The sequence below is a fragment of the Leuresthes tenuis genome, unplaced genomic scaffold (assembly GCF_036924035.1).
Source record: "Leuresthes tenuis unplaced genomic scaffold, fLeuTen1.0.hap1 SCAF_7, whole genome shotgun sequence".
Lineage (NCBI taxonomy): Eukaryota > Metazoa > Chordata > Actinopteri > Atheriniformes > Atherinopsidae > Leuresthes > Leuresthes tenuis.
Genome location: NW_027325361.1, coordinates 3507316 through 3533414, shown reverse-complemented (window position 1 = coordinate 3533414; position 26099 = coordinate 3507316). Strand labels below are relative to the sequence as shown.

The 26099-nt window shown below is 45.4% G+C and overlaps 3 protein-coding genes across 3 annotated transcripts; all 3 read left to right on the top strand.

The window, feature by feature from the left end:
* The first annotated feature begins 666 nt into the window (after window positions 1–666).
* Window positions 667–2301, top strand: foxq1b (forkhead box Q1b). The gene has a single exon (XM_072388923.1). The coding sequence runs from the start codon at window positions 883–885 to the stop codon at window positions 1768–1770; it is 888 nt and encodes a 295-aa protein (XP_072245024.1). The 5' UTR covers window positions 667–882; the 3' UTR covers window positions 1771–2301.
* Window positions 2302–6272: 3971 nt separating this feature from the next.
* On the top strand, window positions 6273–10160 carry LOC140311529 (forkhead box protein F2-like). Its single transcript, XM_072388922.1, has 2 exons — window positions 6273–7766; window positions 9460–10160. Exons 1-2 carry the CDS (start codon window positions 6791–6793, stop codon window positions 9630–9632), a joined length of 1149 nt encoding a protein of 382 aa, XP_072245023.1. The 5' UTR covers window positions 6273–6790; the 3' UTR covers window positions 9633–10160.
* A 13273-nt stretch (window positions 10161–23433) lies between these two features.
* On the top strand, window positions 23434–25638 carry LOC140311526 (forkhead box C1-A-like). Its single transcript, XM_072388920.1, has one exon. It carries the CDS (start codon window positions 23766–23768, stop codon window positions 25182–25184), a length of 1419 nt encoding a protein of 472 aa, XP_072245021.1. The 5' UTR covers window positions 23434–23765; the 3' UTR covers window positions 25185–25638.
* Window positions 25639–26099: the final 461 nt, after the last annotated feature.

Genomic DNA, 26099 nt, shown 5'->3' with positions numbered 1-26099 from the left:
ATTTATACTTACAGTAAGTCAAAGTAACACTTAGACAAGCACCCCTGTTGGAGAAGTTCAAAGGTTTACTTTAGACAGTTATTTTTCTCCGTGAATCACCAGAAAAAAACACGAAAATATGTTTTTTTTTTCAGGCAGGCAGGTGCAATGGTCTCCTCTGAACTCATCCTGACCTCTCAGCAATCTCTGAGGTAATTCTCTCTTCACTCTTCTTGCTCAACCTGAGAGCTTACATGTCATTCATTGTGCGTAAAGTGGAATTCATCCAAATATTTTTTTTTTTTTTGGCTGCGTGTTCCTCGTTCCACGGCCGCGCGGGTGAAGGGTGACAGAGGTCAAAGTGAAAAGCAGCGACAGGCTTGTCTTATCCGCTCTGCATCTGACTGTCTGGTGTTTTTTCTCCGTGTCGCTCTTGAGGAAAGGTTTTCTGTTGTGCAGAAGTTATAAAATTGCATAAATAGATAGATAGATACAGTTGCATTTTGCATCAATTATATTTTCATACCTGCCCTGTCTCGTCTCACATAACTTTTTCTTCCCTTCCCTGGTGTGGCATAACAACGTCCAAATATACTACATAACATATCGCTTCAATGGATTCGAGCTGGAAACCCCGCCTGTGGGCTGTCCCTTGCCGACGCATTATATTATAGCAAGACAACCGTGTCTCCGGAGACAGATCTGTACTCTGCAGCTCCACACAGAGGCTCGGGGTGCCTCCAGCGCTTGAGACGAGCTCTTACAAGACAAAAACAGTCCGACCTCTCTCTGCTGGCGGGACGCTTACACCTGCTCTGCTGCTCAGCTGAGAAAAGACTCTGAACAAAGTTCGCGCTGCAAGGTTTCTGAGAGGAGATCATTACTCTTGTTTTTTCTGGGAAAATGAAACTTGAAGTTTTCTCAGCGCACCACTTCGCGCAGAAGCCGCTGGAGCTGTGCATGGACGCAGACGGAGGAGTCCCATCTCCTCTGTCCGGAGACGAGTTGGGCTCGGACGGGGACTGCGTGGCTAACAGTCCGGCACCTGTCACCCTGAGTGCCGACAGCGGCAAAGGGAAGCCCTACACCCGCAGACCCAAGCCCCCGTACTCCTACATCGCCCTCATCGCTATGGCCATCCGGGAGTCCAGCAGCGGCCGCCTCACTCTGGCGGAGATCAACGACTACCTGATGAAGAAGTTCCCATTCTTCCGTGGCAGCTACACCGGCTGGAGGAATTCCGTGCGCCACAACCTGTCACTCAATGACTGCTTCCTCAAAGTGCTACGGGACCCGTCCAGGCCCTGGGGTAAGGACAACTACTGGATGCTCAACCCACACAGCGAGTACACCTTCGCTGATGGGGTGTTCCGTCGCAGGAGGAAGCGCATCGCCAAGAGGTCCCCCAAGGAGCAGCAAAGCCCGGACATCCTCAGCGAGGACACCCGCCTCCCCGCGCCGGAGGAGAGAGTGGGGGTCAAGTTCTCCAGCTCCTTCGCCATCGACAGCATCCTCAGCACGCCATTCAAACGAAGAGAGACCAGCCCTGCTGGCGCAGAGAACCCCGGCCCCCGGCTGTACTGGTCCCCGGGGGCCCACATGCTGCCTTACAGTCTGAACTTTCCGGTACAGCACAGTTATCTGTCAGAGGTGGCGTACAGCAGCACGGAGCCCGTCAGGGATGCGCCGACATACCTCCAGCAGACAGCCCCCGGCATGCCCCCACCGGAGGCCACGTTCAAGATGCCCACCAAAGCCCGAGGGTTCCACATAGACTCCCTGCTGTCATGAAACACCTGGACTGCTGTCAGACTGTTGTGTTTTGAACAATGTTGTGCACTTTGTGGGCGCTTTTAACTGTCGAACTGTGTGAGACTCAGACTTTCTCATCATGACCAAGCTACTGAAAAGTCATTTTGCGGTGAAACAGCAAACATGGCGTGTTGTCAAAAATAGATTTAAGTGTGTGGTGACTAACCAAAACATTAGGACATTCCTGTGTATGTGCGTGTGTGTGTCGGTGTGTGCGCGCTAAGTATATTTAGAGAGACTGTTTGTATTCATGTATCCATGGTTCGTTGCTCATTTCTACTGTATGATGGCAACCATGCCATGTTTGAACTATCATTCTATTTATATTTCCATGTTTTGTATGACCTGCTGTATAAATATTGTTGTGTATATGAATGAAAATATAGACCGAGCTGCATTGAGAAACATGTGGCTGCATGGAAAATGTCCTGTTTTCTTGAGACTGGTTGATTGGTTGGTTGATTGATGCATGCTTGGTATTTTTATGAATAAAAAAGTGAAACAATGGGACCATGTTGTTCAATGTCTTATTCATTAGAGACAAGAAAAGGCGAGTTTCAAGAGAAGCAGGTGTTGTGGTGGAGGGAGCAGGGGGTCTTACACCTGTTCATCAGAACAGACCCATAATGAAGTTCTTTGATTGATTTTACTATTTATGGCTCTCTTATCTGAAGAAAACTGAGCTCTAAACTGTAATGATCCAATTCACAATGATAGAATTAGGCCTGAAGTCCAGTTTTCTGCCATAAGACTGTTGGTTCAGTGCTGAATTTTATGGGAATAGTCTCATAATAATAATAATTCTTGGCGGCTATAGTTGCTTCCTAAAAAAAGGTCAATATTTCTGGATCATTGGGGCCGCCGTGATATTCGAAAGAATAACAAATGACTGACAAAATATTGCATATATATATTACATTCTATATATATACATATATATTATATAATATTTACATTCTCAAATCAAATCTGGACCAGAGAACTATTCAATCTCAAAAAGAAAACTGCTTGTAATGATTTTCCTAATAAAGAAAGTTGAATTATTTTAGTGTTTACAGCTGATATCATACTACTGTAAATGTGAGATAAACAGAAAGGTGATTTAAATGATTTAGTGAATCGATAAAAGTGGTGATACGAGGAAAAAAGACTATTAATTACCCAGATTTGTGACGTGTCCTCTCATCTCTCGTCCCACTCGTGAATATATTAAAACGAGAGCTTTATTCTGTCGGTAAAATATAACTTTTATTTTTGGCTTTTTGTGTTGGAAATCGCGGTATCATCCTCAGAGACTCGCGCACGAAGTCGTGCAGTCCGTTTCCGGTCATGTCCGGAGGAGGCTTCAGTTGCTCTCCGCGGTCCTGAAACGGACCCCAGGCGGTCTGTCCACTGGCTGGATGTTCCTCAAACAAACCTCCGCCTCTCAGGAAACAATCGTAAAGATTCAACGTGACTTTAACAAAGTTAACAAAAGCAGCAATCTTTTTATCCAAATGCACTTAAAATGTGGAGCGTTTATTTCTTTAACTTTTATCTAATGACAGCTTGTCATTCAAGCATCAAATGTTTTAATTTTTCAGATGGTTCTGTTTTTTTTTTATTTTTCGTTGTTTGGTTCGACATCAAATAAATAAAATGAACGTTTCCTTTTAAATAAAAATAAGGTATGTTTACTCTGATGTGGCAACAAATTCAGATGGAACAAAAATTAAAAATTAAAATTAAAGCTTCTCTCACAAAATGACAATTTACAGCTGGAGGTTAGACTCACGTGCGAGTGATTGTTTCCTGGTAAATTCTCTTTCTATGAAAAAAGATGCTTTGCGCTACAATGAGTTGAATGATTAAGAGAAGCTGAATTATCAGGATTATACAGATTTTTTTTTACTTCTGATGGGGGTCAATTTGACCCCAAAGCACAAGGAGGAACCCCGCATGCAGCTCGGGTGGCAAAACAAAGCCTGCACAAATAAATATCTAATGTTAATGATATAATAACTGTGCGATTAGACCCACGGTCGGTTCTTATACTCTCACCGGTCGCCCCCATGCAGACACGGTGTGTATTTGAAGCTGACGTGTGAAGGGCGACAGGTGACAGGTGAGACTAGCTCCTGTTTCCAGGGACAATGCTGCAGCCTGCAGGTGAAATGCCGGAACAGCACACCTGTCTGAGGGGCAGTCACGTGGCTCCAATTGTCTCGTTATCCTCACATTGTTGAGATCTTATTTGTCACAATGCGCATGCCTCAAATTTGCATTCCGGTTTGCGTCTCTGTGGGCTCGCGCCGTGCTGCCTGAGGAAGAGCCGAGGCCTGTTAAGGCCACAAATGAGACGCGCAGTGTAATGAAACCAAAGTTTAAAGCAGGCACAATGTTAGGAAGTCCAAACAGTCTGTCACTCCGGCGAAGTGAACCGCGCCTGACCTCCCAGAGTCCCGCAGAGGGAGATCCAAAGCTCCCGGCACCGCCACAGGAAACACAGGCGGAGCGGTCAAGACAAAAGCTCAGCAACAAATACGATATTAGATTACCATTCAGGCCTCAATGCTGTATGTGTCAATTTCATTTGATATTAAACAATATCATTGAAAAACACCCGAAATTTAAGGCCGAGTTAATTACCTTTAATGTTTTAATATTGTTTTGAGACAGATTTGTTTCGTTTTACTTACAGCTGAGGATAGTTTTTGCGATAAATAATAATTCTAAAACCATTTCCGGTTTTAATCAGCCTTTTCCATGTAAAATACAGGTCGATTCTGTTTCAACAGGCCTATACATTACCCGAGGTCACGCGCACCCAAACATTCTGTCGTGTTTTCTGAGGGATAAACAGCATATCTCCCCATGTACATGAAAACAAACAGAAGCCTTCTTTGTGTCGGGCTCATTTAGGCCTCCACCAGTGACTATTACAGGGACAAAACTCTCCATCAAAACACATCTGAGAGGCTGTCGCTATGGCCGCGGTTCACTGGATATTTCCGAAAGACTAAATTAGAATCTCCTACCACCTCGGCGCGTAAAGCAGCCGGATCAACGTCTTCAAAGGGCTCCCAGAACAAAGTTTCCCTCTGCAAACCAAGGCATCCTGATCTCGGCAGGGGTCATAAGTTTTGATGTTGCAGGAAATTTCTGGGGCCTTTAAGGTCCTCCAAACTGCCGTGTGTGTGCGTGTGTGTGTGTGCCATGGTGGAAAATGATTTTATCCGCGGAGCCTTTGTTGTGCAGAGTGCAAAGGTTAGTGGACGTGGTTATTGTTCGGAAAATCCTCCAGGCTTTATCTAAACTTTAAAAGCCCCCTATCGGAAAGGAATCGTGCAGACGGACTTCTGAAGGTGTTAAATAACATTTGGAAATGTGGATCTGTTATATTCAATCTGAGCTGTAGTTTTCTCCCGTGGGTTATTTTGATTTGGACGACCAGCTTTATGTAAGGCCCAGTAAAAGGTATGTGCGTAACATAATCAATAGAATTTTACCCTAAAATGTTTGTATTATATAAATGAAGTTGAGGAACAAAACTAACGCTTTGAGTTTAGCGACTTCTTTTTTACTCTTGAAAAACCAATAACCCCCGCTTCGTCGCAGCACGGATGTTGATATTACCTTTATGGGATATATAACTCCATCATGTTGGACAAATCTGTGTGTGATGTCTCCATAGAGGAGGAAACTGTCGACGCTCGCTCGCCTAATTTCGCTTTTCTCTCTCTAATGAACGTGGGGCCCATGGGACCGGCTCTGGCCCGGGGCGGTAAGCTGACACTAGCGCTGTGTGTGGTATCCAGGGCCGGGCTTGATGGAAAAAGCCTGCTTCCACTCATGTCAAAGTCATTTACTCAGAGCAACCCCCCGCTTACACACACACGGTAAAGACCACCACCCCTCCATCTCTCACACTCCTTGCCCCAGCTCGGCACCGCGACAGTTTGTTTTTGTTATCCTCTGGACCATTTTGGGAGGAAATTATGAGCAAAATAATACAAATAATACAAGACTGTGCGTTTTTTATTGCTTCACGTTGATGTGTTTGGGTATTACTCGCCGCGAATAGCATGTAGGCCTTTGAGAATGTTTTGGTCAGATACAAGCGGGACCTTTTGCACATATTGTGGAGTTTTTTTCGCGTCAGGAAAGTTTACGTTATGTGGCACGTCGGGCTGAAATCACAGTTTCATATAAAGGCGACCGGGGGCGTTTTTTAACTTGTGCGGCTGGCGTGTGGCGCTGTTGATTGGGATGTCTGGGGGAGGTTTGATAGATGGCTTAATTGCGTGTATTCCGTGCTTGGAACGAAGCGGTGGGAGGGAAGAAAGAAGACGAGGAGCGGAGAGAATGTGGGGCTCTGCTGAGAACGGTAAGTGAACTTGGGTCAGTTTTGGCGTGAGGGTGGGAGGGAGGTGGCTGCAGTCGTCACTGATTTCAGGGAGATTTACAGGCGCAGAGTGCGGATGAGGAGAAAGGGTGGGGGGGCTCTCGCAAAGGGAAGAAAGATTTATGAAATGATAGGTGGCCGGGCTTTGTTTGTCTGGACTCCTGCGCGCAATAAGTCGAAGGGTTTTCGTGTTTCCTCCGCTTGAGGGATTATTAAGGCGGTCGATGGCCACCCCACGCGTCACACAGCGCCACTTAGCGCCGGTGTGACACCCAGTGGAGTCCTTGTGCTGAGCTACAACCCCGGACACTTAGTCTCCAGTGGATAACGAGCTCCCCCCACTCTCTCTTCCTCTTCCTCTCTCTGTCAGTGCGTACCCGCCGTGCGTTCTGCATGCGTCAAAGCAGCACCGTGCGTAACGGGAGAGTCGTGCGTAACTGGAGACAGATTTAACTCCATTTTGCGCTAGGATTCTGGGGACCACTGGTGGTGTAACGCTCACTTGCAACGACACTGACCGCTGGAACTCGACATATTTTTCTTTTGAAACATCTCACAGCTCGTCTTTTCTCCCTCCCTCTCTTCTTTCCACGCCAGCTGTACGTCAGAGCTGACATGACGACCGAGACCCCTCAGCAGCAGCTGGACCCTCCGCCTCCTCTGAGATCCAGCCCGGCGTCCAGCGTCCTGCATCCCACCATGCTGAGCCCGCAAGCCGCCACAGAAAGTTCGTCCACGGCCGTCAAAGGGAAAAAGACAAGCTCTGGATTAAGGCGACCGGAAAAACCGCCGTACTCCTACATCGCTCTCATCGTTATGGCAATACAGAGCTCGCCCACCAAACGCCTGACACTCAGTGAGATCTACCAGTTCCTCCAGGCTCGCTTCCCATTCTTCAGGGGTTCATATCAGGGCTGGAAGAATTCAGTCCGGCATAATCTTTCGCTAAACGAGTGCTTCATCAAGCTGCCCAAAGGACTGGGCAGGCCGGGGAAAGGCCATTACTGGACCATCGACCCCGGCAGTGAGTTCATGTTTGAGGAGGGCTCTTTTCGTCGCAGACCCAGAGGCTTCAGAAGAAAATGTCAAGCTTTAAAGCCCATGTATCGGATGATGAATGGCATAGGCTTCGGCACTTCAATTCTCCCGCAGAGCTTTGACTTCCAGGCTCCATCCGCCACCCTCGCCTGTCACAGCAACAGCTATAACTTGGACATGATGAGCAATTCAATGGCTGGGGGTTACGACGGCCTGAGCGGCGGCCACCACGTACCTCACATGTCCCCGAGCCCCGGCTCCACATACATGGCGAGTTGTCCTGTGCCCACGAATGGGGAGTATGGGCCGGACAGCAGCAGCAGTCCCGTACCGTCCTCTCCGGCTATGGCCAGCGCGCTGGACGGCCACTCCCCGTACGCCAGTACATCCGCACACTGGGCGTCCTCTGGCGGGTCCCACTACATCAAACAGCAGCCTCTCGCCTCCAGTAGCCCAGCATCCTCCGGTTTACACTCCGGCATGTCGCCTTATTCCCTGGAGCAGAGTTATCTCCACCAGAACGGCAGGGACAGCCACTCCACTGACATATCAGGTACCAGCAACCCGCACATCCCCAAACCTGCCAAATACTTTCGAGTTACCACTGACAGGGAATTAATAGAAACTTGAGAAAAATTTTCACGGCATTTCAGCTATATTTGTAGGACAAACGGGTTTAAACTTTGATTTCCTAAATAGTTTCTTTTAATCTGCAGCACAACTAACTGTAACTGTTTTATGGAAAATGTTTAAAAGGTGAAAATTAAATGACGAAATTATGGAAACACTCTGGATATCATCAGAATATTTAACTAGCGACATTATTTAAAGGGTAAACAGTGTAAAACGGAAATGGATATGTTCTTTCAGCCAAGAAAATAGATTCAGAATTGAGTAATTTCACTTTTATAATTTAGTTTGTCCCCTTTTTGTTCCCGTCTTTTGTGTCAAGTGTTTGCTAAAATTTGATTTTGGGACTTTTTCTGCAAATTAACGTCGCTGTTTTAAAGTTTATTCAATCATAACATTGCATTGAAAGTTGATCAAATGATAGTTTAAAGCCTGCGCAGGACCACGCGTAACAAAGCTCATTCATTTAAAAAATCCATGGATTTCTGAATTGTTTTTTAGAATTAAATTTAGAAAATGAAACGTGAAAAGGTGTAATTTTTGAGCCTCTCACCCACAGTTTGCAGGATTTCCTCCGTCACGGGATATTTTGCCTAATTAATAAATAAAGAAAAACAGGTTTGCGTCTTGATTCACCTCCCAGTTCACCATCATTTACTTTAACAGAACACAGTGAGGCTTTACTAAAGTCTGGGGATTTCACGGAGGCGAGGAGCCCATGCTGGAGCCCGAAAGGGTCCCAGAGGTTAACTAAACAAAGACTGTGCTGGTCGGACCACACCGGCGGTGGATTTCAACCACGGCGTGTCCACAAGAGACGGAAGGCCTTGTTAAACTTTATGCAGCGTCCTAATTGAGCTGCTACGGAGGGAAAATGTGCCGGAGTCTGCGCTCCAGGCTCGGATGCAGCCCTGTCACTCAAAGAGTTGTCTGTGAAAACGGGCGCAGGGCAGCGAGCTGTGGCCCGGAGGATAAAGCCTGCTGTCTTCCCCTGAAAAACAGTCACATCTGGAGTCCTTATGACCCTGCCGAAGCCTCCTCAGCTCTGTTTCTGGAACGAAGGCTCGCTTACAGACACAAAATAACGGTCACCGGATCCGAATTTAATACTCGGAGGGTTGCGGTTCTCAGGGGAATTTTGCTCAAACAGCTAATTCTGGTCTAAACAAATAAAACTAAAAAACATTGAAGTGATGGAGAGAAATATTTCAAAAGTCAGATCGGAATGAGTGTGTGTGGACGCTGGAAAATGGACATATTAGTAGGAATTCATTCATTTTCATTTGATACAAATAAACGGAGCATAAATTCAAACAAATGATCTCACCAACAAATCCACACATCTGGCCTCAGAGGTGCGAGTTCGGAACCACTTTTAGAGACATTTTAAAAGAGGTTTCCTGCTTTTTCCAAATGCATTTGTTTAAATTTATAATCAAGAGCGCAGTGGATGCATTTTTTCAGGTTATTAAATAAGTCTAAAAGCTATTTAATGATTTATTTAGACCACATATTTAGTCTGTGCATCAGGAAAAACATTTTCAGGATCATCTGTGGTGAATATAAATGTCCTGGTGCGATCCTCAGGTTTCACTCTGCTGTCTTTCTGTCCACAGTGGGGATTCCACGCTATCAGAGCCACTCTTCGGTGTGCGACAGGAAGGATTTTGTGTTGAACTTTAACGGCATCTCCTCCTTCCACCCCTCGGCTGGCGGATCCTATTATCACCACCACCACCACCACCATCCCCAGAGCGTCTGTCAGGACATCAAACCGTGCGTGATGTGAGCTCTCGCGCCACTGCGGACTCCAAACAAGACAAGCACCGACGGTCACAGTGAAACTGCGGGTCCGTCACATCTGAGCAAGCAAGCGGACTCCCCCCCTCCCCCCACTGTTTTATTTTCTATTTTTGAAGGATTTCTACTAAGATGTATGGTGGTGTCCACTTTCACATGTTTGCATCTTAAATGCAGCCCAAAAAAGCTTCTTTTTTCTCTCTCTTGTTGGACTTTGCGTTGAAGGAAATGAATGAAGAAACCCAAGAGGCCTTCAGTAAAACCACTTTGCCTTTATGAACCCTGACAAGCTTTCTTCTTCAAAAGAAGTTTCAGAAACACGACTTTTAAGGTGTTTGCTCTTGTAACACGTGCAAACAATTTATATTCCATGTAACTATGTTTTATATTAATTGAGTAACCACACACACGATGCTTTAGGCTTTCATGAACCGCAGCAAAACTTGCACTTATTGTATAACCCTTTGCCAACTTTTTTGTCTTGTTAAAGGTATCAATAAAGCTGATATATATTTTAGGCTAAATTTATTTAGACTCTTTACACATTATAGGAAGACTTTGAGCAGACAGACGTATTTTAATTATTTTTGTGGCCTTTTACACACTTCCTGAAAAAAATATTTAAGATTTCAACTAATTCGAGCCCAATTGTCCTTCAATAATTGTAAAACTTATCTCCCTCCCAGCATTAACAAAGCATCCTTGGTTTCATTATAAAAAAGCTAAAAGAAATACTGAGATGCTAGGTTCTGCTGCGTAACTTTTTCAGTGCTTTTGAGCGTTAAGATTTCCACCTTTATGGCTTAAAAACACGACTTTCCTTGTTATTAGGTGTTTCCACATCATTTCTTGTATTTAAAGGCTCTGTGCACTACCTCCAGCACCGACTGACACGCTGGAAATTTGCAATTATTCTCTGAAGTCATTCAGTTTTAGCATTTTTTGTTAGATACAGGCGGTGCGTCACTCTTATTATAAAGTCACCTCACAGCTGAGAGGATGTTAGTCCTATTTTCAGAGGATTTAGAATAATTTTAATTATGAATAGTTTCTTTTTGGCTCTGCTGGCTACCAGCTTGTGCAGCATTGCTATTTAGAAATACTCCATCAGTTGGGAAACGTTAAAAATTCAAGCGAAAGCTCAAATATATTAACTGATAAATGTTTCTTTTAGAGGTAAAATACATAGAAAAACACCACTGAGAGTTTATATTTTACACTACTGGATTATCATCACATCATTAGCATCTACACATCATTTCAGGCTGACGCTAAGTTAATTTATAGCCTTTTAAGTACCTCAGGCTAAATCAAGTATTTGTATTTTATGAGCTGGTCAGCTGTTTGGAATGTAAAGTCACTCTTTCCAAAGTAGCTCCAACTGTAGCACAAATATAGCAGAATAAAAAGCAGCTTATGGGTCACTGGAATGACATGAACCTGGAGATTAACATGGAGTGTTTACTGCTCAGCTTCACTTGGTCACTTTGGTGTTGATAGAAAAGAGCTGTGCAGAAAAAGAACCCAGGAGCCTCACAGGGTGACCGTGGCTCAGGAACATTTCCTCTTATGATGTCCACCACGCATTTGGGGCTTCATAGATGCCATTTCTTTGTAAAATTCAGATTATTCTCAGCTGACACATGTTTCACAGCCTCTTCCAGGCTGAAAAAGAGTGTTTTTCAGGCTGGAAGCGGCTCCCTTCCATGTGACAACATCTGCAGACGCCACATAAACAAATGAGCCGAGAGGGCCCGAGTCTATGGAAATGCAACGATGTGGTATTTTTATTTTTAGTGCGCAGTAAACAGATCAGACTGACCTCGCCACACAAACAGAAAGCAGATTTGGGTAGTTCTGTCTGCATGGCTTTTGGTGCAAGCATCACATATTGAACACAGGTATGCAGACGGTTTGGAGGTTGCAGGTCCTTATTAGGCCACTGACATCATCGGTTTCTAACAACATCTGAGAAAATGTTTTCCCTGTTACCTCAGTGTTTATTTGTCAAGACAAACCAAACAATGATTTACAAACTTGGGTTCTTCTGCCACGTATCTTCGAACAAGTTGTGTTGGAGAAGTGAGGACAACCCATTTACTTTTGACTTCCTGCCACTGAAACTGTGAGATATGAGACGTTTGAATGTGTTCCTGCGTAAGATAAAGAAACTATTAAGGACAGATCAGACAGAAAATCACAGCCAGTGTTCAACATCTGCTTGCAAATAAGAGTCAGAGCAGTTTGAGGCAAACAGAGCATGAGATGACTGTCCGACTTAATCATTCTGGAGCTCTGAACGCTTTCGGGTTACACAAGTGTAATGTGGGTTTTGTCAAACAATCGCCAGCAGTCACATATCAAGGGAAGAATGTCTTTTAAAGCTCTTTCTTACTTCCTTACTGCAGCAGTCCATGGTGGGAAGTCACACACTCTGGCGCTGCAGCTGCTGCACTTTGTGGGGGTCCTGCGCTGTTGATGCACTGGTCGACAGTGCCACCTGGCGGTTGAGGCCAGAACTGCAGAAGCAGAACATATCTCATCAACATTTGTCTCAGCCAATCGTTTCCTGCTTTGCTGTCATCTGTTTACATGAGCATCACACACTGCAAGCCAAAGTTAAGCTCTCATAAATGTGTTGAAACACCGCAGCTTTAGAAGTCTGAGTAAAAAGGCCCGTGATTTATATTCACAGCATGTTCTGTACTTGCATGAACTATTTCCAACAAAAACGCATTAATTCAGGACTTTATCACATCAAAATGAAATCTAACGATAAGCCACAACATGAAGTCCACTGACGGGTAAAATGAGTGACGCTGTTCGTCTTATTCCAGAGCACTGAAACCTACATCCTGCCAGTCTTTTTGCAGACCAGTCACACCCCCACATACAGCGTCGGGTTCCCCTTAAATACGCAGCCTCATCCAACAGGACAGCAGCAGGCGCCACAAACGCTGCTCAAAAGGGTTAAAAGAACACGTCAAAGGGTCTGACGTGTTTACCGGACCTCCAAATTACTCAGATAACAATCAGATGGGCTCAGACCCAATCCACAAAGACCCCACCTTACGAGCTGAGGGGTTTACAGTCACCTTTTAAAGGGCTAGTTTACCTTTAATAGGAATACAGAGTAATATGTTGCCATCAGAGGTTGGATTTACCTCATTTTAAAGACCCAGCAGGGAGCAGAGGGAAAACTTAGAACTGAAAAAAGGTGTATTTTCTTTTTTCATGACTGCACCAGACACTCCAGGGTCTCCTGGGGAGTCATTTCTTCTAAGAGCATTTTAATAGCATGATGCTATAAAGTTATAATACAAAACACAACGTGTTTTAATGAATGCAAGGGAAGGAATTCAGTTCATAGCTACATTTGTATCAAAAGTATTTTGGCACTGTGTGTCTTAAAGACAAGTTTCCTGATCCAAAAACAGCAGAAAAAGCCTCTCAGCGAAGGTTACAGCTTCAGATTCTACAATCCCAGACCAAATAGCTAAAAAACGTAGCATTTCTCCATGTTCAATCACTCACTTTACCTTCCTGCTTTGTCTTGTTTAAAGCAAAAGGTCAGGTGTCGACCACAGAAACAAGCATCCCTTCACACGATCGCTTTAGCTTTGCGGGAGGAAGCTGGAATACCTGAGCGAAAAAGCTTTTTGCTGTGCGGTTACCTCGCTAAGCGCCACATTTCTCAGTGTAAACTTGTAAAATCAATAATGTTATGAACAAATTCAGAGAATCTGGAGAATTCTCTGTATGAAAGCCACAAGCCTGAAGACCAGAGATGAAGTAGAGACCTGACCTTCAGACCCAGCAGCACAGCTTTAAAACAGCAGCGGAAAGCACAGGATGGGCTGAGGAACACCACTGAAAGCACAGTTTGTCAATAAGGAAGAATTCCACCATGCGAATAAACACAATAAACAACATCCAGAAGGGCCGGAACCTGATCTGGGCCTGAGCCAATTCAAGATGAACTTGAGTTTCCTTCAATCAAAAATCCTTTTCATGAATCATGGAAACTCCAGGCTAAAAAGAAAGAAACCATTCGGCTTCAGTTCAAAAGGTGCATTAGTGCTCGTGGCTGGTTCCCTGAGCCTCTGTGAAGGCTCCATTACTGCTGCACCACCTTCCTCATCTTAAAGACAACTCAAACCACTTTCTGATCTTACTATGACAGCGTGGTCTGTAGTTAGAGACTTCAGCTGCGAACAGATATCCCTGCACTCCAGACTAAGGGTGCAACGATTAGTCGATGTTGTCGTCAAAAATCGATAACATAATTAGTCGTATTTAATTGTCGGTAATAGTCGTTTACGTCATCATTACGTCTTTTTCACGCTGTCGAGCTGAACATCATTTTTCCTACGGAGTGAGTCATCTCACTTCCTGCCTATCTCTGCTTAGAGACGCATGCGCGTTACGGTAAATAATAGCGGGAGATGACCTGTAGAAACAGTGAAATGGCTGCGGCTGAATTATCGTCCTCTCCTCCAAAAGTGTCCAGGGTCTGAGAGCATTTCACCCTCAACACCCAGAAAAAAAATAGATTACCTGCAAGTTTTGTAAAGCCGACCTCAGTCTGTCATGCATGAACATTTGAAGAGGAAGCAGGTTGGAGCTCTGGGAGACACCATAGAAAGATATTTAGCTTGTTAGCGTAGCCTGCTAGCTATAAATAAGAGTTGTCTTGGATTTTAACATTAAAATGCAACATTAAAATGGTATTTTTCAACTTCAGAGTCCAAAGTTCCAACCAGGCTGTATTCTTTTTCACTTTTTGGTATTGATTTGACTGTTGGTGCATGACAGCCATTTTCAGTTAATGCTAAAAGTCAAGATGAAATATGGTTTGAATGTGTCCTTTTTCAGTTTTAGATTGCTTTAATTACTAATTAATCGATTAATCGTTTCAATAATCGATGACCAGTCGACTGCTCCAGACATGTTACCCTCTGAAAACATTTGGCACACTCTGAAGTAGAAAGTATAGGTAAGGATAGCTTCACTTTGAAAGCTGCAGTAGCTGGTATCCTCAGTTTCCGTGCACTTACAACTGATGCAAAGCATTTCCCTCTCTGATTTAAAGAGAATAATAGCTCTCATAACAGCTCATGGTGCTCAGCGCCGCGGCCTAACAGTAAGAAGGTTTGTGGTTTGAATGCATGGTGGTTATCTGTTTGTGTGGGACCTCCAGCTCCCTCCCACCATCAACAACATGCATGTTAGCTTAACTGGTTATTCTACACTGACCGTGCATGCGTGGTTGTTTGCCTGGTTTGCCTTCCTGTTTGGGCTGTGATGGATTGGCGACCTGTCTGGGGTCTTGGGTCTCGTCCAATGGCAGCTGGGATACGCTGCCGCCCCATCAACCCATCACCAACAAGCTAAATGAGCGAAGCATGAAACAAGTCTGACATTTCAGTGATTATTTGATTGTAATTGGTTTCAACTCTATCCAAAAAGGATGGTCCGATAAAAGGATGAAACTGGAGTAATTCCTTCAATTTATTAAAGATATTTAGAAAATCTGCCAATAATATCGATAGATGAAGGTCTCCTGCTTTTATTTCCACTGTAGCAGCTGTTCCTCACCAGAGAGCATCTGAGAGGGCAGTAATTTAAACCTTTTAAAGTGGTTTAAAACAGCATTAAAACCCATTAAAGGAAAGTTTATGTGTGTGCTTTTTTTCCCCAGAAGTCCAACATTTCTTTGCATCCAAGTTTTCCTCAACACAACAAAAGCAGCATGGCCTTAAGGTCTGCAACATGAAGGGTTAATGGTGGCCACATCCAGGATTAAACTCTTACATGCATGAAATATTCATCATAAATGCTGTAAGCGTTCATTCAGCAGAGATAAAGAGATAACTTGGCTGTTTTAAAAAAGAAAAAAGGACCCAACACAGTTACACCAGCTGCAGCCGAGTCTCAGGAGAAATGTGTAGCAGGTGTGGTGTCACCCAGGTGGATGAGGCCTAAATGTGTAGCAGGTGTGGTGTCACCCAGGTGGATGAGGCCTAAATGTGTAGCAGGTGTGGTGTCACCCAGGTGGATGAGGCCTAAATGTGTAGCAGGTGTGGTGTCACCCAGGTGGATGAGGCCTAAATGTGTAGCAGGTGTGGTGTCACCCAGGTGGATGAAGCCTAAATGTGTAGCAGGTGTGGTGTCACCCAGGTGGATGAGGCCTAAATGTGTAGCAGGTGTGGTGTCACCCAGGAGGATGAGGCCTAAATGTGTAGCAGGTGTGGTGTCACCCAGGCGGATGAGGCCTAAATGTGTAGCAGGTGTGGTGTCACCCAGGTGGATGAGGCCTAAATGTGTAGCAGGTGTGGTGTCACCCAGGTGGATGAGGCCTAAATGTGTAGCAGGTGTGGTGTCACCCAGGTGGATGAGGCCTAAATGTGTAGCAGGTGTGGTGTCACCCAGGTGGATGAGGCCTAAATGTGTAGCAGGTGTGGTGTCACCCAGGTGGATGAGGCCTAAATGTGTAGCAGGTGTGGTGTCACCCAGGTGGATGAGGCCTAAATGTGTAGCAGGTGTGGTGTCACCCAGGTGGATGAGGCCTAAATGTGTAGCAGGTGTGGTGTCACCCAGACGGATGAGGCCTAAATGTGTATCAGGTGTGGTGTCACCCAGGTGGATGAGGCCTAAATGTGGAGCAGGTGTGGTGTCACCCAGGTGGATGAGGCCTAAATGTGGAGCAGGTGTGGTGTCACCCAGGTGGATGAGGCCTAAATGTGTAGCAGGTGTGGTGTCACCCAGGTGGATGAGGCCTAAATGTGTAGCAGGTGTGGTGTCACCCAGGTGGATGAGGCCTAAATGTGTAGCAGGTGTGGTGTCACCCAGGTGGATGAGGCCTAAATGTGTAGCAGGTGTGGTGTCACCCAGGTGGATGAGGCCTAAATGTGTAGCAGGTGTGGTGTCACCCAGGTGGATGAGGCCTAAATGTGTAGCAGGTGTGGTGTCACCCAGGTGGATGAGGCCTAAATGTGTAGCAGGTGTGGTGTCACCCAGGCGGATGAGGCCTAAATGTGTATCAGGTGTGGTGTCACCCAGGTGGATGAGGCCTAAATGTGGAGCAGGTGTGGTGTCACCCAGGTGGATGAGGCCTAAATGTGGAGCAGGTGTGGTGTCACCCAGGTGGATGAGGCCTAAATGTGGAGCAGGTGTGGTGTCACCCAGGTGGATGAGGCCTAAATGTGTAGCAGGTGTGGTGTCACCCAGGTGGATGAGGCCTAAATGTGTAGCAGGTGTGGTGTCACCCAGGTGGATGAGGCCTAAATGTGTAGCAGGTGTGGTGTCACCCAGGTGGATGAGGCCTAAATGTGTAGCAGGTGTGGTGTCACCCAGGCGGATGAGGCCTAAATGTGTAGCAGGTGTGGTGTCACCCAGGTGGATGAGGCCTAAATGTGTAGCAGGTGTGATGTCACCCAGGTGGATGAGGCCTAAATGTGTAGCAGGTGTGGTGTCACCCAGGTGGATGAGGCCTAAATGTGTAGCAGGTGTGGTGTCACCCAGGCGGATGAGGCCTAAATGTGTAGCAGGTGTGGTGTCACCCAGGTGGATGAGGCCTAAATGTGTAGCAGGTGTGGTGTCACCCAGGTGGATGAGGCCTGGGGGCTTAAGGCGAGACACTACAGGTGAATAGGGTAACATTTTAAAATAATAGATATCACCATGAAACTTCCTCTGTTGATTACTTACATAAGTATGAAAAAAAAATGTATTACAAGTTTTTGAAATTTGTATGTTTGATTATGCAAATGAGGCATTATCTCCTTAAATAAGCGCTAATTTGCATATATTTCCAGTAGATAGATCTGAACATATGATAAAGCCTGGGAGCTCAAGGGTCCTACCTTCACTGTTCTTAGGACTGATCTCAGATGTTGTTCCTGGGATCTGTTGGAGCTACATCTTTTCAACTTGCATTCAGAGCTCTTGGCATTTTTAAAGCTTCTCGAGTTCCTTCCTCTTGACTTTACCACAGATTACAGCCTTCTTCAGTTTGTCGCCTGCCGCAGTGTTCTGTTGGTTAGCCGTCGCCGGCTCATCAGTCTGGGTGTGGAAGTCCCACAGGGTCTCACCTCTCATTCCCCACCACCTTTGGAGGTATATCCGATCCATACTGCTTGTGCCTGACTGTCTCAGAGGCCTTTTTTGCACAGCCTACACCTAGGATCCTGCCTTGTCTGGTAGACTGCAGCCTCTTGCTCTTGTGCTCAGGGCCTGTTCTTGAGCTGCTATGATTAGTGCCTCAGATCAGCCTTTTCTAGCCACTTTTTCTGTGTGTGGTACATGCTGTGCAGAGGCTTATCCTTCCATGATCGCTCTTCTTCTTCCTTTTGTCCCTCTCTGGGCTTCAGCTGCCTGAGGAACCAGCTTTTCCTCACGTATTCCTGGATCTTTGATGTTTGGCTCGTCCTCCCTCCTTTCACTGAGTCTCAGGGTGAAACCCTCCATGCATTGCAGGGAACTTCTCCACTTCTGTGGAGAACATCACATTTATTCTCCTAGCTTCTGCCTGTCCAGTGGACCCTCTGAGGTGTGGAGCCAGAGCTGAGGAAGTTCTCCTTCATCACACCTTTCTGAAGCTCTGCTACCTTGATTTTGGCCTCCAACCATCTTCTCCATGAGGGTTCCTGCTCCTTGTGTTGTTCATCTTGTGATGAAGCATCTATAGCAGGGGTCGGGAACCTTTTTGACTAAGAGAGCCATGAAAGCAAAAAAATTGGAAATTTATTTCAATGAGAGCCATATAATATATTTTAAAAGTGAATTCAACTAAATGTCAGTATAATAACCCTCTGAATTTATTTATACGCGGAGTTGCTGCTGGCTGCTTGTACCCTGCTCAGTAGCTCTAGCTTGTACCCTGCTCAGTAGCTCTTGGCTCGCTTTCTTTCTGCTGTCTCCTGCCGGGTATTTTGATGCAAAGGTAGCATGGCGCGTGTCGAAGTGCCGCTTTACATTCGACCGTTTCATCGATGTAATTTTGTCTTTGCAAATTAGACACACCGCAGAATTTGCTCTCTCCACAAAGGCGAATTCTTCAGTCCATTCGGCCTGAAATGTACGATACTCGTTAGCGATAAGGGTTAGCTTTGAGCTAATGACCGAGCAGACTGATTCAAAAGGGGCCGTTTACCTGTTTTACGCTGCCAACGTAGTCCAGTATCATCCAATTAAAATAATGCTCCTGCAGCCCTGAACAGGACATGAAAAAATCGATGGATGGATTAAAACAAGTGAGAATATTTTGTTTTATCTGCGAGCCAGAGGCAATCATCAAAAGAGCCACACCTGGCTCGCGAGCCATAGGTTCCCGACCCCTGATCTATAGAATCCCTGCAGCTTTCACATCTTCCAGCAGACTTTCACAGTACTTTATATCTTAGACTCACAGTATCATCCAACAGTGGGGGAAAAAAGAAGAAAATTACTATCTATAGTCTTTTCCGAAGCTCTTTTTCTCGACTTTGTTGGAAAACATCATGGAGTGAAGGAAAAGACGGCCGCACTGACATTAAGCTGTGATTTGTGTCTGCATCACACAGAAGTTCAATAAAAACTAAAAAAATAAGATATTACTCTTATTTTCATCTACAAAGGAAAGATCAAACCTGCTCATATTCATCCACATGAGTCACAGTCAGTATGACTGGATGAAAGTAATAAAGAGCTGCTTTGGAGGTTGTGGCTGCAGGGAATTTCAGAATGATTCCCGATAAGGGAGATGATAATAAAGGGAAAACTTAGCTTAGCCACTCATTGTGGCCCCTGGGTCCTGTGTTGGAGTTAGATTGCTTTTTAACCTGTTCAGCCCAGGAACCTGCTGGAAAATGACTTAATTAATCGAGTATTTCTCTCTTCCATCTTGGTTTCACAGCAAAGACGTCATCAGAGCCGGATCAAACCGAATGTTCCGCCTCTGGTTCCGGGGCCTCGGGTTGAAGAGGTTGGACCCGTATTCTTATAGGTTTCCTTTGTTTTTCAGCCTCAGTTCACCTTTCTCCACCTGAAGCTCACACACCAATGATGCCTGAATGTTTTTGCTCTTATTGCAGCTTTGGTTTTTATCTAAGAAGCAAGTTCAACTTCTGCAAAAACTACTGAAATAAAAACTCTGGGAAAATTTCAGGTGGAGTGCGTAGCTTGAAAAATTAAAGCACTTAGAAAGCCAGTGCTTCATGAATGCAGGGTCTTTCGGGGGGGTGCATTTAATCCAGATCGGCTCCTTATCAGGCCACTGCAGAGCTCGATGAGGAGCTGATCATTTGAATCAGGTGAGGGGGAGGAGGGAAACATCGAAAACATGCAGGGCCGTGGGTGATGAGGACCGGAATTGAGAACTACTGATTTAATCCAGCAGGTGGCAGCATTTAACAACAAACGTCTGGCTTTCTGAGCGGCAGCTGACGCTCATTTGACTGGTGAATGGGTGAATGGGCACGTCTCAGATGAGCACCATGAACTATCCAGGGCAGGAGATTTGCTTCCTATTTATAGCGTGTGACTGTGGACAGATTTCCTGTGAGAAGCAGCTCGATCTGTTTTATTGGGAATATTTTCTCCTACTTCTTATTTGGAATTCCAAGGCAGCGTTTCGCATTCAGCTGCCTGCTCTCAAAGGTCCAGTTTGGGGTAAAAAGGGGGGGGACTGCCATACTTTGAGGAGCTTTTTCGGCCTTGAGAACAGCTTTATCCTCCACCAAATGGAAGATTAATACGTTGCACATGGATGATTGGCGTCTATTTATTTGAAAACCAATACCAAAGTGCTTTGTGGGTGGATGGCTTTGAAGAACTGGGATACTTTGGAAATTCTTCTGTCTCTAATTAAGCACTAATACAAAAGCTTTTGACGACTCTGACGGGCCAACAAAGAACTCTCTCACCAATCCGACAAGAGTGAGACGTCCAAAGAAAGCAACAAACTGAAGGAGGGTCAGCGCTGAAGATGCAGAGCTAAAATGTATTCCTGATTGAGGAAAAAAAAAACCCACATGGATCTAAACTATTAGGTTTAATGGAAGAAAGATGCTCATAGAACAAGCTCTCCTCTTTATCCTAATTGCTGGTGCCGCTGATGGTGCACAAGCACAAAAAAGGCAGAGGGGGGTGCTATTAGCTCGTTTGATTCCAGTGTTATTGGAGGGAAGCGCAAAGATTATTATCTTTTAAGTGGATTTTGGACACAAAATACTGCAATATGTCATCCATTTGAATTGGAGAAGCCATAATGTATGCATCACGGTCTGAGTTATAATCAATATGTCCTTTAGAATGAAGCAGTGAGGCCGCAAATGGCTTCATCCGTATCTGTTTTAAGTAACATTTATATTCAGATCTCTCATTCAGCATTAACAGGCCACATATAGATGGTTTAATCTCGTACTATAATGCAGTTGTTTTCTATTATGTGTCATTTTTGTGTTCATTAACAATTTGATGTGACGTAAACTTCTTTAAGTATATCTTTTTTTATCATTGTGGCTTTCCTTACCCCATTACTGACCATTTGCCCCTTTGTTTGGGTGTAAATAAACACTCCAACGCTTTATAAAGCGTTATCATAAATACACGAACGATGGCGCGTGGAACAAAAAACAGTTCGTCTTCGTGTTTAAACACTTCGGCTGGTTCAGATCCAACACTTTAGTGACACGTGCACGTGAGGATTTAACTTTCAGGAGAGGCCAAACATTCCCTGTGCTGTTCGCGCTCTGAGCACTAGGGGGCAGTAGTGCGTCGTGTTAACCTGAAGATTACAGAAGGCTTCAGCTTCGTCTCAGGAGGAATGTTTTGGAGTCGTCCAATGAATAAAAAACACAATCAAACCATTGACTGATAGGAACAATTATTAGTTAAACATTCCGAAAATATTCAATAATACGAGCGAGTTGAGTCGATGTGGAATTTGTCGTGAATATCGTCACGTGACGTGCTGCTTTCCTTTGAAACGTCATTTGTGACAGACAGAGGGGTTTGTGCTGCAGATATGAACAGATTAGTTTAGCCTTCACACGCAGACACACGCTGTGCGGAGCAGCTGATGAGCGCTGAGGTCAGCGGGGGTCTCCGTCAGGCGCGTCCGATCCGGAGGCCTCAGCGCGCGGCGGGACCTCACAGGTGACGGCGTTTGTTTCCTCCTCCTCCTGCGGCCCTGAAACACATGCAAATCACAGTCCAGAGCAAAAGGAAAACACTTCACTTCTTTTACATATTATCTTTTTTTCTAAAGAAAAACTACACTTTTTCATCCTTTCAAGTTTTTGGGGGTTCATTTAAATATTTCTGTTCTGACATTTGTTTTTTTTTTCCCTGAAAATGTGCCAATCCGGTCAGTTTTCTGGACAAATATATCGAGATGTTGGCCTGAGAGCTGTTTATTGAATTAAGTATTTAAAACAGCAACTGGTTTGAACTCACTTGGGTTCATTAAAAGCATATTTTATCTTTGCTGACTGTCCTCTGCGCAGCTGGATTATTCCAAAACTTAAACTCCAGATGTTTTTAGGCGAATCTTCGTTGTGACATTTTTAAAAATGAAACGACCTTCTAACACTACTTATTCATTGTTTTTATTTGCAACAGGCTCTAAGTAATGAGAATTAGAACATGCGAACAATTAAAAAGGAATATTTCCAGCACATATTTACGGTGCACGTGTTTTTATTTCCATAGTTAAAATCAATGGAAACAGACTCTGGTGAAAGTCATCCATAGAAAATAAAGACAGATTAAATATGAGAAATAACGGCACCAGGAATGTTTGCCTTTAATTGCGCCGTAAAGTCTGCTTTATAACCATTTATCAACCAAAAGTCTGTTTAATCACTGATAAAAGCTGCTATTTTTCAGATTTTCCAAGCTTAAAAAGAGATTTTTAATTGATTCTTAGCGCGTTTCCCACAAATTAGGATGATCCATATTTGTTGGATGCTCTTAAAATTTATTCTTCATCACCAGTTGTTTTGGGGGCTGCAAACAGCACGAGGACGCGTAACTTTGCAGAGAGCTTTGAGCATTTTGATGGCGCAGTTAACACCCGGGCAGTGTGTGAGGGACATTTGGATGTCTTCATTTCAAATGTCCCTCCTTGCTTTCAGCGGCAGCGGCTCGCACCCAAGGAACCTTTTCTCACCCAGCTCGGCCAAATGATCTTCATTTAGCCTTTAATTAGTTTCCACACACCACCCACCGGCGCTGTCTGCGGGAGGAGGGACGCATCCACGCTCTTTCATGTCCGCCTTGTTTGTTCAGAGGCTCAACTGCAGCTGATGTGGGTTCTCACAGCCTCTCACTAACTCATTTTGAATTCCTAAAGTGTAATACCTTGGCTCTAATTGAAGGTTTAATCTGCTAAAAACATGTTAATAAACCCAACTCAGGTTGTATTTGCGCCTCTTGATTAGAGCGGATATGTAAGGCAGAAAGTTGCTCTTTTTCCTTTAGTTTTGTTTCCACTTTTATGCGCAGTTTGCATTTTAAAAAGATGGACAGGAGGGTACAGTAAAATGTGTCGAATCTTTAAGTCTGACAGCCAGAAAATAAATGTCACGAATTATTTTTAAAACTTAGAATTTCTTAAATATATCATATTTTAATATGACAAAAAATGATCGTGATTCAGGTCATTAAGTTACATTTTCAGCGTTTTAGGCACACCCTTGAAGGCATTTAATAACTCTGTGTCTGAACTGAAAGATGGGGGAAGGAGAGTGGGAGGAGGAAGGGGGTGTGGGTAGTAACTTTTATCGCGGTGCTCTTTTCCACAGGTTCATTTCGTCGTCCTATTGGATGATGAAGCACACTTTCGGATTCGGGGTGGAGCAGCTCGAGCAGCCAAAAGGGAGGAAAAAATGTGAGGAGTAAAAAAAAAAAAAGAAAAAGAAAAAAGAGAAAGTTCCTCGCTGTGTCGACTCATGCTCCTCCAGCCTTCTTAGTTTCCCAAATGTTCACTGCGGCAGTGCGCGTTCTCTCCGGTTCACCGTGGCGAGCTGAGGCTTAAAAAAGGGACGACGAAGAAGAAGAGCGAACCCAAGGAGAATCGGAGCACTTTCTGTGACATTTTCTGTGGGGAAGCAGTTTGGAGACGTTTTACGCATTGCGCATGATGCAGGCACGCTACTCCGTCTCCAGTCCCAACTCTCTGGGAGTCGTTCCCTACATCAGCAGCGACCAGAGCTACTACCGGGCCGGTGGTGGATATACCGGAATGCCTGCGCCGATGAGCATGTACTCACATGCGGCCCACGACCAGTACCCGGCCAGCATGGCCCGGGCGTACGGACCGTACACCCCCCAGCACCAGCCGAAGGACATGGTCAAGCCTCCCTACAGTTACATCGCCCTCATCACCATGGCGATCCAGAACTCACCAGAGAAAAAGATCACTCTGAACGGGATTTATCAGTTTATTATGGAGAGATTCCCCTTCTACCGGGACAACAAGCAGGGCTGGCAGAACAGCATCCGGCACAATCTCTCCCTCAACGAGTGCTTTGTCAAAGTGCCTCGAGACGATAAGAAACCCGGTAAGGGCAGCTATTGGACCTTGGACCCGGACTCCTACAATATGTTTGAGAACGGCAGCTTCCTACGGCGCCGGAGGAGGTTCAAAAAGAAGGACGTGCAGAAGGACAAAGATGAGCGGGACAGGCAAGGCAAGGACCCATCTGCCCGCTCCACGGGCCGGGAACAGGACGCGCCGGCGCAGGGCTCTCAGCCGGTGCGTATCCAGGATATTAAGACTGAGAACGGGACCTCCACGCCGCCTCAGGCCGCGTCCCCGACCCTGGGCGCTGTGCCCAAGATCGAGAGCCCCGATAGCAGCAGCAGCATGTCAACTGGCAGTCCCCACAGCGTCCCCTCCAACAGGTCACTCAGCATGGAAGGAACCGAGCACCACCACCACGGCCAGGTCCCGGCGCAGGGCTTCAGCGTGGACAACATCATGACCTCATTGCGGGGGTCTCCACAGGCCGAGCTCTCCCCACCTCTCATCGCCTCCTCTCGGACAGGTATCACCCCATCACTGACTCTCAACTATTCCCCCAACCAGACATCGGCCTACAGCTCAACGACCTGTAACCAGAACGCCATCTCCACGAGCTCCAACGCGACGTATCACTGCAACATGCAAGCCATGAGCCTGTACGCCGGGGACCGGGCATCCGGCGGCCACCTGGCGCCGTCCACTACCGTGGAGGAGGCTCTGCCCGACTATTGCATCACTACCACCACCGCGTCCCCCCTCGGGCACGGAAATCTGAGCCAGGCAGGCCAGGACGGCCACCACGCGCACCAGGGCCGGCTCGCGTCCTGGTACGGGGACCTGAGCCACTTGAACCCGGGTTACCCGGCGCAGCAGCAGAACTTCCACTCCGTGCGGGAGATGTTTGAGTCTCAGCGGATCGGGCTGAACGGCTCCCCGGTCAACGGGAATAATAGCTGTCAGATGGCCTTCCCGTCCGGCCAGTCCCTCTACCGCACATCAGGAGCGTTTGTTTATGACTGCAGCAAGTTCTGAAAGCCAAGCGTGTCTTCTAAATTAATAACTCTAATATATATTTCCTATATATTTTTTTGTACTTTTGGTCTTTCTTTCACACTCCGAATGGACATGAGAGATTGAGAGATTTTTTTGTCGAGGGCTGTGTAACACCAGAACACGTAAGTTTCCTTCCCTCTCACTTCGAGAATTGTTTATAAAGTGGATAAAATACCAGCTTTTATGACCAGACTGTAAATTATAGCCTAATATAGTAATTTATTTTTTAAGAAAAGGGAGATGTGAGGACCAAACACTTTTTCCAGTTTTCTTGTTGCTGCCTGAAATTGTCCCAGAGTTCTTGTATGGAAACAGAAGGGGGAGTTTGTAGCCATGCTGACCTATTTTATTCATTCTGTGTTATTTGTTGATAACTATTCTGAAGGCATTACATTTTGTTTTGTTTAATAAAGTGCCGTCTATTTGATTCTAATTTGAGTGATTTATTAGCAGCGATTTAAAAGGTAAATAGTAATAAAAAATAAATAAAATGCACAGTTCAAAATAAACGAGGACCATCTAAAATAGACCCATAATATTGTAAATCGTGACCGAATGTCCTGAAAATTATGGCCACTGAAAATGGAGATATATAAATATATTTGAGCTGGTTTCAGTGTATGCGTGTAGATGCGCGCACACGCGCGGATCGCTCAGGTTTTTGAACGTTTGGTGTAAAACGCGCGTGTAACAAAGTGCCGGACGCCTCAGGAGGCTCATTTGTTCTCAGGGCGACCTTTTTTTAATTCAAAGTTTTTTGGCTGCGGCCTTGAAAATTAGCTTCAGCCGAGAGTAGCTTCAATTCCACCCCGAAGAGATTGTTTTTGGCCTCACCTGCTCAGTCCCCGCGTGCAAATATCGGCGGTAAATAAACTCACGTGGCAGCAGTTCAGC

Excerpts from the sequence above, each read along its gene's own strand:
- foxq1b (XM_072388923.1), top strand. The coding sequence starts at position 883 with ATGAAACTTGAAGTTTTCTCAGCGCACCACTTCGCGCAGAAGCCGCTG.
- LOC140311529 (XM_072388922.1), top strand. The coding sequence starts at position 6,791 with ATGACGACCGAGACCCCTCAGCAGCAGCTGGACCCTCCGCCTCCTCTG. Across the intron at positions 7,767-9,459 it reads CCACTCCACTGACATATCAG|TGGGGATTCCACGCTATCAG; the intron begins GTACCAGCAACC and ends TTCTGTCCACAG.
- LOC140311526 (XM_072388920.1), top strand. The coding sequence starts at position 23,766 with ATGATGCAGGCACGCTACTCCGTCTCCAGTCCCAACTCTCTGGGAGTC.